The 17,064-nt window shown below is 36.1% G+C and overlaps 1 protein-coding gene across 1 annotated transcript in view; it reads right to left on the bottom strand.

Annotated features, from left to right (window-relative positions):
• LOC121368536 (fibropellin-1-like) overlaps positions 1–16,610 on the bottom strand; it is a 42,423-nt gene extending 25,813 nt beyond the window's left edge. The window contains exons 1-9 of the mRNA XM_041493273.1: positions 16,547–16,610; positions 15,738–15,965; positions 14,640–14,651; positions 12,621–12,674; positions 11,283–11,471; positions 8,395–8,541; positions 2,421–2,525; positions 1,636–1,647; positions 703–810 (exon numbers count right to left, since the gene is read on the bottom strand). Of these exons, the coding sequence (XP_041349207.1) occupies positions 703–810; positions 1,636–1,647; positions 2,421–2,525; positions 8,395–8,541; positions 11,283–11,471; positions 12,621–12,674; positions 14,640–14,651; positions 15,738–15,965; positions 16,547–16,610 (919 nt within the window). The remainder of the gene's footprint in view (positions 1–702; positions 811–1,635; positions 1,648–2,420; positions 2,526–8,394; positions 8,542–11,282; positions 11,472–12,620; positions 12,675–14,639; positions 14,652–15,737; positions 15,966–16,546) is intronic.
• Between the last annotated feature and the right edge of the window lie 454 nt (positions 16,611–17,064).

Raw genomic sequence — 17,064 nt, 5'->3', positions numbered from 1 at the left:
ATTTGTAGTGCTTCGGGGTCTTCCCGAACGTGGACGATTTCGAACAGAATTCGTTGCTTGGTACCGTTGCCACAGTCGGCCAACGACACTTTGACTGACACCAAGTCTCAGAGCAACATTTCTTTGCGTATTGCCATCCTGAAGCCAAGCAATAGCCCTTCCTCGATCTTCGATAGTCAGTTGAAGTCGTACCATTGTCGAATTTGGAGTGTGCACCGTACACGAACGCAAGCTCCAATTATACGGAAATTCAGCATTGGGAACATGGAATACACGAGCAAAGCGTGCAAATGAAGCGCTTTGTGAAAAAGCAAGTTATGGGCACTTAGCAGACCTTTCGCTTTCGCCCTAATTTACGTGCAAATGTAAGCATGTTTTCGCCATTAGAACTAGTCGACAGTGTCAATGACAGTGGATTTTAATTCATTTATGGGTTGCTTAGACCCACTTTCGTCAAAATGGAACAATACCATGCGTGACATTATGGTCTAGCTAATATAATTGACATTCAGAAAATAATGTCGAAAATATCGTCTGACCCTAAATTCTTTTGAGTAGTATATACATACATACATACGCATATGATGCATGCACACACTCACACACATATACACGTACACACACGACATACGTTTTTGAGTAAATAAAAAAATAATGCTAATATAAATAGGCAAATAATTGTGCAAATATTATTTTACTTACTGTTCTCGCACAGTGGTCCTTGATATCCGTTGGGGCAGGAACACCCAAATCCTCCACTGGATTCCTCGAAACAACTACCTCCATTTCTACAAGGGTTGGGGCTGCAAGCTGCAGTTTATAACCAATAAGACATGAATAAGAAACATCAAATATTTTAAAACTCAATATACCATTGCTATTTTAATATCTGAATATTGATGAATAGGAGTGGGTATTATGATAAGTTTGTTTGTCGCAATACGTGATAGTGTAAATATATCATTTGCAACATCAACAGTATTTCAGGAAAGGTTCCTAACAAAATAATCGAAATACATGATAAAAGTTGAACCGTATTATTAAAACATCGAACCCCTACCCTCGTCATAAATAATTAAAATTTGACCCTATAAATTAAATACTTTCTGTCCGATACTCATCCACTGGCCTTGCCAGATACTGAGCGTGGGATAGACTTGTCTGAAACATGTTTGGATAAATTACTCAACTCAACTCAAAACATCGAAACATGTGTGTTCTGAGGTTTATTTCTTCACAACATAGTTGATTTGTTAAAAAAAATTGTCTTATTTTTAAAATTTATTATGGGGCTACCAATTTTTACTGAGGGCGACCACATGTGGCAGTGAAAAACGTTAAGGTCTGCAACTATGGACAGAGAAGTTGAGAGCGGTAACTGGAAGCTAAGAGATTGGTGATTTAAACTGACAACGGACCTTTAGTGAGAATTACCTAATGTACAGATAGCTTGTATAGTAATACGTATTTTTTACCTTTTTAATCACAATATATCGATATCGATATACCGGGAATACATCGCACCATTAATTACGAATGTTAATAAAAATAATAATAAAAAAGCTTAAATAATTATAATTAAATAATAGATACAATTAGCCCGGCAATTGATCAATACATAATTATTATACTCACTCGAGGTTGTTGCTGAAAGAAACAAACACAACATGCAATTGCAATAAAGGAAAACAAAAACAAAAACAAAACAACAAACAAAACAAAACAAAACAAAACAACAACAAGAAACAAAAATTAAGAGAATTGAAACGTAATATAATAAAGCGGATTTCCAAATAATTAAAGTAGCTATCACATTAACATACATGCTTGTTTTTCTCGTCAAAATATTATTAGTGTGCATTCATCTCTATTACCAATGTGACAGGTGATAGATGTCAGTTAACGAAGAACAAATGAACATAAAGGTAGCACTGCATTGCGCAAACCAACTGTATGTACATATATTGTAAAACTGTTATGTTATGGAACATTACTGTGGCTATCGAACTATTTTAAATTGTTATGTTATGGAACATTACTGTGGCTATCGAACTATTTTAAACTGTTATGTTATGGAACATTACTGTGGCTATCGAACTATTTTAAACTGTTATGTTCTGGAACATTACTGTGGCTATCGAACTATTTTAAACTGTTATGTTGTGGAACATTACTGTGGCTATCGAACTATTTTAAACTGTTATGTTCTGGAACACTTCATATATATCGTCCTGATGAAATGGGTTATATTTCGTTGAAACATCATTTGATAAACTCTTAATAATTTTAGGTGTTTGCAAACACATTTTAATCACTTACACTTTGAATCAGAAGAAACAATACCAAGTTCAGACAAAAAACTGCTATTACCCTGAGACCGCCAATGCAATAGTATAGATTTAAAACACCAATGTACATACCTATTTCACAGTTGACGCCCGAATATCCATTAGGACACGAACAAGCGTATCCACTACACGAATCGACACACAGACCGCCATTCACACATGGCTGAGACGTGCACTCTGAAATAACACAACACAATATATCAGTCTTATTAACTAAACTATATACTGTTTTATTAACTACATTGTACATACAGAACGCAATATACCAGTCTTATTAATATTAACTAAATTAAATAGCATACCCACGTCGCATACTGTTTATTATCTACATATTGAATACTATACTCGTTTTCGATCTCACAATCCCGGATACAAGGAAAGTTCGTGCGTTTCATAAAAATACTATCTAACAAAAACGAGTGTGGTATTTTAGTATTATTCACGTTCAAAGAATTTAATGTTTATGAGAAAACCCGTTAATACCAGCATTTTACTGTTTAGCTCAGTGGCACCACTGAGTGTCAAGTCAAATTTCAACATAAAACTGAAAACTTTTGTATGCATCCCTACAGGGCAGGAAATAAATTGAAATGTAATATAATCGACGTGTAAGATATGCGTGAATTTCGAAGCTTGACTATTGAATTTTTAAAAATAATAATTGAAAAAAAAACCCGCCAAAAAACTACAGAAAAGATCATGATGTTTAATAGCATTTGGTCTTATATAGTAATATTTTGGTATGTACTTGCATCATTCGTTTCGACAAAATAGCATTCAAATAGAAAATGATATCCATCACCAACAACATCATCATGACATAAACAACATTTCCGTTCACACCTGGGAATATTTTCCTATCTATCAACTTCTACTGGGAGCCTATGATTAGCAGTGCGATAATTAATGAAAGTAGACCTATGTTTTGTATTTAAAAGTAATAAAGATGGTTCCAAATTTATGATTTCTTTAAAGATCCTATAGTCAGTACCTTTGCTTGAATAGTAAATGTTGTCTCTCCATAACTGCAAGTACTGGTCTTTAAGTCTCTCAAGAATAATATCGCTAACGTTTCCGATATTAACAAAATTTTGAGCTAACCATAAGTAAATCAGTTTCATTAAAATATTTTCTACAAAAAAACCCCATGTATATACATGTGTTCCATAAACATAATCAGATAAAAGGGCATTGTATATGCTAAAGGATAGCTCATTTTTGTTATCACTATTTAACATCCTACACCAATAGTTAATCATTCTACTTTTCACATAAACAACAAGTGGGAACCTTCCAAGCTCACCATAAATCATATAAAGTGGTGTGCTACGTTTTACACCAAGAATACTTCGCAAAAATCGTATATGTACACTTTCAATAATAGAACCATTTTCAAAACCCCATATCTCACAACCATAAAGTAAAATAGGTAAAATAGTCTGGTCGAAAAGTTTAAGCTGACAATCAATTGGTAAGTTGACGTTACTTATTCGAGATTTAAGTAAAAACATAGCTTTAGTGTCTTGTTCTTTAATACATTTCTTTGTTAGCGAGTATGTACAGTTCTTTGAAAAACACAATCCTAGGTACTTATAACAAACAGAACATGTAACCCTTTCTTGTAGGTGCATTATATTTAATAAATTAACTAATGTATTATGTATTTTTATTTTATTATATCAATTATATATTAGCATACCATACCTAACCTAACGCAACTGAGGTGTAGCACAGTAATAAACACAAATCACCTCACACACCGCAGGAATGTGCTTTCCACATTTATAAATAAATTTAATGCAGGGCCGGACCCAGAAGACCGGGGGGTGGGGGGGGGGGGTGGGGGATAAAATGTTAAAGGCCACCAACATCAAATAATAATAAAAATGTTATTTAATTTGCCTCTAAATTGGGAACTCATACGTATATATATATATATATATATATATATATATATATATATATATATATATATATATATATATATATATATATATAGCATTTAGGGTGGTGCTAGGGGCTGGGGTTTGGGGGTGGGGTGTTACATTTGTAATGCGAAAAACCAAAGGGCTATTGTTCAGACTCGTATGGGTTCAACCACTTTTTCATCCCGCAGACACAGCCCTGAATGTTCAAAATACGATAGCATTGCTTGGTCAATAACATCATTATTTCGATCTATGACTGCACGTGCTATTGTAGCAATGTGTAAACCACGTAAAATACAAGTTAGGTAGGGTATATAAATTCATTGAAAATGTAGTAGTCGACATTCTTGTTATTGGTATTTGAGGAAAAATATGGGTAAATCGAAAAACACTTCAGTTGATGTAAAATTGTGTATTAAGTACGTTTTCGATTATTTTGAAGATGAATATCAGCGCGGTAGACCTAGGTATGCTTCTTATCGAATTGTCGATCGAGTTGCCGCTGCACTTAAAGTTTCGGTTTCAACAGTAAAAAGAACTGTGAAAAATCTAAGCTCTACGAATCCAAGCACAGAAATCACTGTTAAAAAACGCGACCGAAAACTCATCGATTTATTTGATAAAGATGTTATTAGACGACGAGTATACAGATTTTATAGAGAGGGCGAATTACCTACATTACATAAGATTAACGTGGATTTAAGGGAGGAATGTGGAATCAACATATCCATATCAACTTTACGAAGAACACTCCATGACCTCGATTTTAAATACCAACATATGTCTACAACCGGAAAAGTGATTTTTGAGGACGCCAATATATCAGACAGGAGACTGTCCTATCTCCATGAAATATCCAGTTTACGAGAACAGGGGTATTTAATAGTGTATCAAGATGAGACCTGGGTGAATGTCAACCACACAACATCCCACCACTGGACAGATATCCACCCGGGCACAAGTACCGCCAATCACCTGCCGAAATCAGACGCTGCTGATCGAGTTCCTAAACTCTGTTCGGTGACTGGGAAGGGAAAAAGACTTATTATTTGTCATGCTGGCTGTGATAAATATGGTTTGATAGATGGCTGTGAATTGATCTTTGAGGCTAAAAAACCAGACGAAGACTATCATGGTGAGATGAATCATGACAATTTCATCAAATGGTTTGAAGAACAACTTATGCCTTCTCTACCAGAACCTTCTGTTATCGTCATGGATAACGCAAGCTACCACAACAAATTAACTGAGATTACACGATGTCCTGCTCTAAACGCTAAAAAGGAAGAAATTCAGTCGTGGCTACGAAACAAAAATATACCTTTTGAGAGTAACATGACAAAGCCAGTTCTTTATGAACTTGTGAAAAGTAACAAATGTGCAAAGCAATTTGTTACTGATGATATTGCTGAACGCCATGGGCACTTGTGTCTAAGACTGCCGCCAAGACATTCTGAACTCAATCCGATAGAACTGATCTGGAGTCAAGTCAAAGGGCACATAGCTCGTCATAATGATGGTAAAATGACCACGGTGAGGAGAGAACTTGCACATGCATTGAAGATAGTGATGAAGAAATGAGTTCGTCGACTGATTAAGTTATTTCTCCATACCCATCAGGAGTATTACTTTAATGTATGCATGAACTCTTTAAGACCAAAAACAATTTATTTCCATATCATTCACTATCAAACAACCTAACAACCTATAAACTAATCGACTAGAAATGCATATAGACTACACATACATACGAGAGAAATGTTTATTTAACGACACACTCAACGCATTTGAAATACGTTTATGTGGCGTCAGACAAAACGGTTAAGGAGCATTATGACAGTGAGAAAGACACTCGCTACCGCCACATGGGCCACTGTTTCCGATAAGCAATTTTGATAAGCAATAAGGGACGTTTTATATGCACCATCCCATAGACAGGATAGCACATACCACAGCCTTTATACATCAGTTGTGGTGCACAGGCTGGAACTAGACACAACCCAATGGGCCCACCATGTGGGATCGATCAGTCGACCTACCATGAGCGAACGCTTTACTTTCTGAGCTACGTCCCGCTCCATATACAAAATAAGCTTTAAGTGGGGTTGGGGTTGTGCAGAGGGTCACACCTCCACCAATCGCATGCATACCATATTCTTCTCTCTCTCTAACCATATAACCATAGATTAAAATATGTTGAGTGCGTCGTTACATAAATGACGTCTCTGTCTCTCTCTCTCTCTCTCTCTCTCTCTCTCTCTCTCTCTCTCTCTCTCTCTCTCTCTCTCTTCAGCGCGCGCGCTTGTGTATTCCACAATATAATTATAATATTTGATAAAAAAAATTTTTCAAACTGAGGTTTTGTCACTTGAACCTGAATCCGCGCCTGCTTCATGTTTACAGATATTTTCTTAAATATAGGTCATACTACGATTTGTGCGGATAGGACGATAAAACCGAACATTAGTTTGAAACGCACTATAGAATGATGCTTTTGATATGCAAATGACCTTAGTTATTTATAGGAGAAATAACGTGAATTCAAACGACACAGAGATTTTTAAAAAGTGGAATTAAGTCAACTTCGTGCATTTTATTTGTATATAAAACCTATCGGGGTTTGGGTTTGTTTTCATGTAAATGCAAAGAAAACAAATATCGAATAGGAAATAAACGTAACATTTGCAAAAAACTTTGGGTCTAAATAATTGAACAGGATAATAGTATGTTATCGAAGTTTAAAACCTGGGTGTCTTCGGCCTTTAGATCCAAAAACAACAAATTTGGTCTTTACCTTATTTACATTTAGGTTCCATCTAATACAATACTCACGAAATACATTTAAAGACGTTTGCATATCATTAATGTTTTCAGCAAATATCACAGTATCACCAGCATAAAGGAGAATAAGTATTTTGAGAAAATCTGTTAGAGCGTTGTCATCAATGTTCAGTATTCAGACAACTTTCTAAATCATTGATGAATATAACAAATAAAAGAGGAGACACATTTCTCCTTGCCGTACTCCAGATTGGCAGTAAAACGACTCTGATATATGTCCATCAAACTTTACGCAGGATTTAATATTTTGATACATGTTAAATATAACATTAAAGCATTTACCAGATATTCCTAGGTTTATACCTTTAAACCACAGTCCAGCCCTCCAGACTTGATCAAAGGCTTTACTGAAGTCAATAAATGTACACAGTATTTTTTTCTTACGATATTTTAAATAATCAATAACACAGTGTAAAAGTAAATAAATTATCAGTCACAGAGTAGCCATTCCTGAAACCGGCCTGGTTTTCAGAAAGCAAATTATTACTTTCAACAAACTTAATTAAGCGGTTATTTAAAACTGACGTAAATAACTTACCCAGACAACTGAGTATAGTAATGGGTCGATAATTCTCGGGTAATGAGGGATCGCCTTTGTTTTGATATATAGGTAGTATAACACCATTTAACAATGTATCAGGAATTATCCCTGTATCAAAAATCCTATTAAACATAGTAACATAAAAAGGTAGTAATATATCAACAGGGCCGTACCCTGACCAAAATCCAGGGGGGGGGGGGGGGGGCACTAAATTTTATAAATAATTTTTAACATACTATAAAGATTAAACATTTCTATGCTATTACTGGAGATATATAAAAAAAAAAAAAAGGACAAGATTCTCAGGGGGGGGGGGGGCAGTAGCCCCCCCTGCCTCCCCGGAGGGTACGGCCCTGATCAACAGTAGTTTTTATGTGTTTATTTATAATTTCGTCATCACCAGATGCTTTATCATTTTTCAAACATCTTACAGCACAAAGAATTTCCTCCTCGGTTATAGCAACGTCGAATATATCATTGTCAGTATTTAGGAAGTCACATATTTCATCACACTCACAATAGTATTAACAGTTTTTAAATATTCATATAAAATGTTTAGATTAATATCACTCGGTATTTTCTTCTTACTCAAACCGTTTAATCTCCAAAAATCGTTTGGTTGTTTACTCTGTTTACCACTGGGCTACGTTCTGCACTCCTACCCCTACCCCCAACCCCCAGATATATATATATATATATATAAGGAATTGTTTAGGTGAAATATTGCACAGCTTACCACGTGGAATGCACCCGCCGTGTGTCTGGCTGAAGTACCTCCCAGCTTCACATTTGAACGTTCGCCACACAGTTCCGTAACAGAAGTCAAACTTGGTACAGTCTAGAGCGTTCGGCTTCATGGTGTAGGGGCTGCATTGACCACCATCTAAAAAATAACAACAACGCTGTCTTAAAATAATCAAAATGCCATGATAAATGTTTGTTTTTTTATCTTAAAAACTTATGATGATTATTAAAAAAGATAATATTGCAGAGAATTACGGGAAAATCAACATGCATATTGTAACGGGGAAAAAAGATTAAAGAAAGCTCGTGTACCGTCTGCTAATATATAGTTTTAATACATTGAAAACGAGTTAAAATATTGTTTTCAACCATATTATATTGATGAAAAATTAGTTATTGTACAAAGAACATTGCTTCATTTCTTTCGTTTCTTTGATTTAATTCTTTCTTCCTTTTGTCTCTCAAACATATTACTGTCGTGGTGTGTAGGTGTGTATGTATTATGGAAAAGGCCTTGTTGGAAAACGTGTTCATAATTTATTTGTTTTTCAAAAGCAATAAAATATGTTTCAGTACAAAAAGAAAAAAAAGAAAGAAAGAATAAACGAAAGAAAAGAAGTAATCAAACAGCATGATTGCTACAATCAAATAGGAAACAAGTCGCAAACAATGCATCGCAATCTCATTACATAGATGGTATAGAAAACTGTCCATACATTATTTACTAATTAAGGAAAACGTTTTGTTTCATCTAAGCCTATATATTTATGTACATGAAAAAAATGTCTTCATTGTCAGTTTGTTTGATAAACATTAGCATAGTATATACAACTATGAAAGCACCTTGGGTTGAAGCATGTACTCGGGTTGGAACCCAACACCTACCGGTTCTAAATCTGATATGCATATACTTTTATTCTCTTTTTGTGTGTTTGTTTTTGTATTTTTGTGAATACTCAAAGGCCAGTAGTCCTATTGCAATAAACTCTCTCTCTCTCTCTCTCTCTCTCCTCTCTCTCTCTCTCTCTCTCTCTCTCTCTCTCTCTCTCTCTCTCTCTCTCTCTCTCTCTCTCTCTCTCTCTCTCTCTATATATATATATATATATATATATATATATATAGATATATATATAGATATATATATATAAATGCATAAAGTGGGTTTACCTGTTTGACACCGAGTTCCACTAAATGAGCCAGTACACTGACAAACGTAACTGGATCCAGAAGTCTGACAGACACCGTCATTCATACATGGATTTGGATTGCACGCTAAAACAAATATACACGAAAAACATTGTAATAAATATTTACAGATTATCTAGTCAAATATAAAAATTACGTAATGATGACTGACTGATTGGTGGCGACTGACTGATTGATGGATGAATTAAGTGGTCGTTTGGTTGATTAGATGGGTGGATGGATGGATGCATTGTTGGTTGGTTAGTTAGTATGTTTGTTCGTTCGTTGGCTGGTTGTGTATTTGGTTGTCTTGTGTATTTGTTTTGTTGTCTTATTGTGTATGTGTTTGGTTGGATGGTTGTGTATTTGTTTGGCTGGATGGTTGTATATTTGTTTGGTTGGATGGTTGTGTATTTATTTGGTTGGATGGTTGTGTATTTGTTTGCTTGGATGGTTGTGTATTGTTTTGTTGTCTTATTATGTATTTGTTTGGCTGGATGGTTGTGTATTTATTTGGTTGATTTGTGGTGTATTTGTTTGGTTGGATGGATGGTTGTGTATTTGCTTGGTTGATTTGTGGTGTATTTGTTTGGATGGATGACTGGTTTGGTTGGATGGTTGTATATGTGTTTGTTTGGATGGTTGTGTATTTGGTTGAATGGTTGATCGGCCGTACATAGTCGTTGTCCAGTAAATTCATTATGCAGATCTGACCAAAACATACCTACTGGTACAGATAATACCAACTAAAAATGCATGTGTTAATTTTGTATTTACATAACATTTTACATAACTATTTTGATGTTATACTTACGGTCGGCATTTTGACCTGAAATGAAAAATTCTAATTATATATTTTCATATAATATATTTAGTAACGTCAAAAGAGTTCATAATATATACAAATGTTTTAAATAGTTTACATGGATAGAATATTTTAAAGCGTAGCTAACTTCATAATATATCTAATCATACATCACATAAGGTGGGTTTTTTTTTACAGTAGAACATATTAGTGGTCTTAGTGTAAACATTAATAGAAATAATTGTGTAATTTTGAAATTGTAAAAACAAATATTACAAAGGAGACCTATTTATCTGCTTGATATATTTCCAGTTGCTGTTCTCCCAAGTACTTTTGTAACATGCAATTAAAGGGTACTGTACTGTACGCCAGAAATAAACATTAAAGCAGTACCTTGTATAGACAATAAATAATATAATTTCTTTGCAAACATACGTTTTCATTACTAACTACCCAAAAAAAACAAAAACGGAAAAAGAAAGAAAGAAAGTTAGAAAGAAGGAAAGAAAGATTTTTTTTTAGAAAAATCAATAACATTCTCGAGTACTTTACAGCTGAAAAATGTTGCCCAATGATCTAGGATTGACTCCCGTCGGTAGGCCAATTGGGCTGTTTCTCGTTCCAGTCAATGCACTAGGACTGGTATATCAAAGGTCGTGGCATGTGCTATCATGTTTGTGTGATGGTGCTTATAAAAAGATCCCTTGCTACTAATGGGAAAAAAAATGCAGCGGGTTTCCTCTCTAAGACTATAATGTAAATATTACCAAATATTTGACATCCAATAGCCGTTGATTAATAAATCAATGTGTTCTAGTGGTGTCGTTAAACAAAACAAACCTTAACTTCAACTTTTAATTTTTAGTTAAACAAAATGGCGGCGTACTCACCGCAGAGGACATTAGCTGGGAGGTCACAGAAGCTGGAGGTGGAGGTGGCCTGCGCGGGGTTGAAGTAGAACTGCTGGTCGCCGATGACGGGGCAGTTGAACGCCGTCCACCGGCCGCTCAGACAGACGTAGTAGGACTGGCACCGACCCTCGTACGCCGTCTTCGACTCCTCGGTCGTACAGCTCGTGCCTGATTAGAAAATAATCCGTTAGTATGACCAAAGTCGAAATTATGTACAAGACAATCACCAAAAAATCCAAAAGCCAAAGTCGAAATTCTGTACAAGGCCGAGCTCTACTAAAGAGCAGTCATTCACATGACCTCACTCGTATGGTGTAAAACAAATTCTTGGTGGAGATGGAGGTTTTTAGGAGCCCATTGGGCTATTTCTCGCTCTAGCCAGTGTATCACAACTGACATATCAAATGCGGTGGTATGTGTTATCCTGTCTGTGGGATGGTGCATATAAAAGATCCCTTGCTACTAATGCAATAAATGTAGCGGGTTTCCTCTCTAACAATGTTCTAGTGGTATCGTTAAACAAAACAAACTTAAACTTATTTAAAGGAAGATGGGTCATGGGTAGAATCTTGGGTGAATGCTGGAATTATGGGGTAAGCGATGATATTTGTTGTAGGTACGTGTTAATTATATGCCGCAGTAAATATCAATATATTATATCATTTTCTCCCGCACCCGTTGGTGAGAACATCATTCGTTATTATGATGACACATACGTGTGCTAACAATTTCAAGACATACGACTGGCTGCTCCTGGGTGATGACCTGTCACCAAATGCCATACATCCAATGCCAATGAAAAAAACAGCACGATCGAAATCGATTACCCTGTGACGTATAGTTAACCTGACAATCATTTGTCTGTGACGCGTAAGTTTGCTACATGTGTAAAGGCTGTAAAGAACTTTTAGTCGAAAAAAATGTTAAAATTTGCTTAAAACCTTGTTTTTGAGGATATGTAAGAAATAAAATAATACATTCGTGTCCGTTAGATACCATTTATCTTACAACTCGTTGTTTAAAGACGTATCAAACTCGCTTTTGCTTGTTAGATACATTTTAAAACAACTTGTAAAATAAATGGTATCTAACGGCTCATATATTATTCCCTATTTACTACTATTTTTAAAATGTTTACTATTAGATTACAAAATGTATTTTACATGAAAATATGTATGCTCGTGTGTACATGTGTGTGTGTGTGTGTGTGTGTGTGTGTGTGTTTGTGTGTATGCTTTGTGTGTGTGTGTGTGCGTGCGTTTGTCTTTGTATGTGTGTATGTGTACGTGCGTGTATTTGTAATATACACATTCTTGCCTTCAAGTGAATTTCCACCAGTTCCTCCACCAGTTCCTCCACCAGTACCCCCAGCTGAAAAACAATAAAACCGCGATATAACAATCATGTAACTGTATACATCTATTTCATTGAAGTAATTCAATTTTCTTTAACTGTATTTACAGTTATTCATTTGCATCGAATTAGATTTTGTCTCTATTAAATTTATAAATGTCCTGTGTACATTTTAGGCCTAATTTGGCAGTCTGTTTACCTAATTAATTTCTGCATAAAAACCTATATTACCATTAGTCGCGTTTCTTTTGTTGTTAAGTATAGTTTTTTTTTAATTTTATAGAAATAACGAACTGCTATATGGTTTATGAGAACGTGATTGGCTAATGATATACCTGTTTGACAAAGACTTCCGGTGTATGATCCGACGCACTGACACGTGAAACTACTTCCGCTAGCGACGCACGCACCTCCATTCTGACAGGGGCTGGAGCTGCATGCTGTTCACGAAAACAGTGATCAATTGTTGTTATAGAGACTATTCTGAGTTTGTTACTGTTGTAACTTGTTGCCGACAAACAGAACCATTTTAACGACTAACAGTACTTATTTATATAATTTCTAGTCTTGATATAATTAATCCTCTTCCTATGCTTAACTTTGTTGGACACCCAATGTCCGATGTGGGGGTTTTCTGCTGGGGTGTCAATAAACAGTTACATAATTAATTAAATAATTCATTCATTCTTTCTTTCGTTCGTTCGTTCGTTCGTTCGTTCATTCGTTCATTCATTCATTTTTACGTGATACTGACTTTTACTCTACATTTTAATTTTATCTATCTGTGATATTTGTATTTTTGCACAGTTCTTTACACTATGCTTTATTTGACACTTGAATTTTAATATTGATTTTGATTATCACTTCATTTTTTGAATTACCATAGTTTGACACCCAATAGCCGATGTATTTTTCGTGCTGGGGTGTCGTTAAACATTCATTCATTCATTCATTCATTCATTCATTCGCATATTAAATATGTTTTCTTGTATAGAATATTAGTGTCTGTACATTAAAAGAGTTTCTAATTGTCTTAATGATTGTTGCAGCTCAAACTGGATTTTATTTCCCAATAATTTCGTACGTACTAAAAACCATATGTTAGCAAATAAAATGTAATTTGAGTTACAGCAAACATTATGATACTCAAAACCAAAGTGGGCATACGGTCACTGATATTGTAAGGAAGAACATGTATTATATATGTAATTCTAGTCAGTATGTAGCCTCTGTTAATCGGATACATGTTACAACGGCAGCGCAGTCCCTTTAAACACATTAATAAAATACAACAAGCTAATTAGCTACTAAAGATGTGTAACAAAATCTAAAAACTAAACCTAAAATATATAATGCAGTGATCCAGCTTTTAATTACTAAATTAATGTATGCAGTAATACTGTCCAAGGCAAACAGTTTATATAAAATTTACTTCAGTTGCTACTATAGAAATATTATCATCCATTAAATACTTGTGTAGGAGATATCGCTGGTACTATAAGTTGCGATATCTCCGCACGTCACTGTATTTGTTTCAGCGCTAAACCTATCATTAGTAGTGTGACGCCACTACCGTTCTGTTAGTTAACGAGTCTACCACTGCCAAACATAGTGACATTCAACCCACATTACTGACATTGTTTACAACTGTCGCTAATGAAAAGAATGGTAATGGATGATAAAAAGAATACACCCCCCCCCCCCCCCCCCCCGTGTCTTGTGATATCATAATTTATCAGCACTCGTTGACAAAAGTATAAAATTCCTCGGCAAGCCTCGGATTTCATACTTTTATCAACTCGTGCTGATAAATTATGATATGACAAGACACTCGGAGAGTATCCTCTATATAAGCTTTCATATAAAACTATTATTAAAATCACAGTAATAATGAATGTGTGTGTTGGAAAGACTGGTTTTTAAAAAGTATTTTCATATATGTGTTTTAAAAAGTATAAAATGTAAAGAGTTGGGAACACTTACGTTTGTCGGAATCTGAAAAATAGACAAGTATACAACGTAATGGTATTAAATAATCAACAGCATGCATTACGCTTGACAATAACTATCATTGAAAATGGACAACATGAAAAAAAATATTCGAAAGATCAATTGTTGAATAAATAAATAAATATTTTAATAAACTTGTTCTAAAACAAAACGGTGTTGACATGTTTTCCCGACTTCTTAACATGTAAGGGACTCTTCGATACTTTCTGGAATACAATCGAGAGTCATTATTTTAAACATAGTGCATAATGTTTTTGCTTTTGTTCTTTCACTTAGAGTAGTGAAACCTATTTCATATATAACGAATTATATGAGACACATTTTGGCATGCCAGTGATTATTTTAGCTACTTCTAACTGTACTTTTTTACTAATTTATCTGCATCTAATTGAGGACAGCCATCCTATACCTCAGAAGCATATAATATATATATAGAATAGGTTGTATGAAAATTATATATATTCTCATTAAAGTAAGACGATTTAATAACAGTTTGTCTTTCCTTAATACAGAAATAATTACTTTATATATATAGGGTTTATGCAGTTTCCTACGGACAGGATAGTACATACCACAGCATTCAATATAAACTCAAGATACACTGAATAGGTGCGATAGGATGTAGATCAGTAGTCAAAATAGAAAACTCGTCTGAGGTGTGACGGATCATAGGATCGATCACCGTCGATTTCCAGCGACTTATATCAAAGGTCGCACTAGTACTATTCTGTCTTTGGGGAGGTGCAAATATAATATCTCTTGGTGTTTTTCTGTAGAAGTAGTCTATGTGGCGGCAGTGAGGTTTCCCCATACCTTTTTTTCTCTCTTCCATTCTTTCTTCTCTTTTGTCTGTCTGTCTGTCTGTCGCGCTCTCTCTCTCTCTCTCTCTCTCCCTCCCTCCCTCCCTCCCTCCCTCCCTCCCTCCTCCCTCTCTCTCTCTCTCTCTCTCTCTCTCTCTCTCTCTCTCTCCTCTCTCTCTCTCTCTCTCTCTCTCTCTCTCTCTCTCTCTCTCTCTCTCTCTCTCCCCTCCTGTAGGTTAGAACGATATTGTTTTTAATAAAAACAGCTGACCTTGAGCTTGATAGCATGGCGGGTTCTTGGCCTTCACGACAGAGATGTAGTTGAGTGCGTTCAACTCCGGGTCCCACCACGTGCCCGGAGACGTGTCTTTCTTCACCCACTGTCCGTACGAACACTGCCAGAACACCGCACAGTCGCTGTCGTCGCCCACGTGGGCATTATCGGGCGAACACGAGGTGGCCGACGAGCCCAGAGGAGCCGCATCACAGCGGAGAAGTGCTGCGCAAGAATACAAAGTATACACATATCTTTAGTTTTATAGTTACCGATAAATGCACCAGATTACAAAGATGATAATAATGACGACGATGACGATTATGATGATAATAATGACGACGATGACGATTATGACGACGACGACGACAACGATGATGATGATAATGATGATGACTTCTGATGCTGATGGCAACGATGATGATGATGCTGATGACGACCATGATCATGATGATGATGATGATGCTGATGACGACCATGGTGATGATGATGATGATGATGCTGATGACGACGATGCCCGGCCTTGGTGGTGTATTTGTCTAGTTATCGGTCTTAAGGCTCGTAAGTAGTAGTGTTCGTCTCAAAGTTCTGTGTGGTTGTTGGTTATTTTTGGCATGCTTCCGTCAGAGAACTGTTCAAGCACGCCTGTCGTGGGCACAACATCTGACTTCGCCAGAGAGTTCTGTCCATGACAGGACAGTTATTGCTCCCACCCAGAGTTTTAATGGCCTTACACCTTATCCCTGACCTGGGCCCTGTTCCACGAAGCGATCTTAGCTCTAAGATCACCTTAAGTGCATGTCTACCGTATTCACTTAAGGCGATCTCAGCGCTAAGACCGCTCCAAGGAACAAGGCCCTGGACAGACATTCCAAATAGTTGGGATGTTTGTCAAGATAGCATGGACGTTAATTCACAAAGATCTCCTAAGCAAACCGGCCTCGGTGGCGTCGTGGTTAGGCCATCGGTCTACAGGCTGGTAGGTACTGGGTTCGGATCCCAGTCGAGGCATGGGATTTTTAATCCAGATACCGACTCCAAACCCTGAGTGAGTGCTCCGCAAGGCTCATTGGGTAGGTGTAAACCACTTGCACCGACCAATGATCGATAACTGGTTCAACAAAGGCCATGGTTTGTGCTATCCTGCCTGTGGGAAGCACAAATAAAAGATCCCTTGCTGCTAATCGGAAAGAGTAGCCCATGTAGTGGCGACAGCGGGTTTCCTCTCAAAATCTGTGTGGTCCTTAACTATATGTCTGACGCCATATAACCGTAAATAAAATGTGTTGAGTGCGTCGTTAAATAAAACCTTTCTTTCTTTCTT

The sequence above is a fragment of the Gigantopelta aegis genome, chromosome 3 (genome assembly GCF_016097555.1).
Source record: "Gigantopelta aegis isolate Gae_Host chromosome 3, Gae_host_genome, whole genome shotgun sequence".
Lineage (NCBI taxonomy): Eukaryota > Metazoa > Mollusca > Gastropoda > Neomphalida > Peltospiridae > Gigantopelta > Gigantopelta aegis.
Note: the sequence above shows the minus strand (reverse complement) of the source record. Positions and strands in the feature narration are given on the sequence as shown.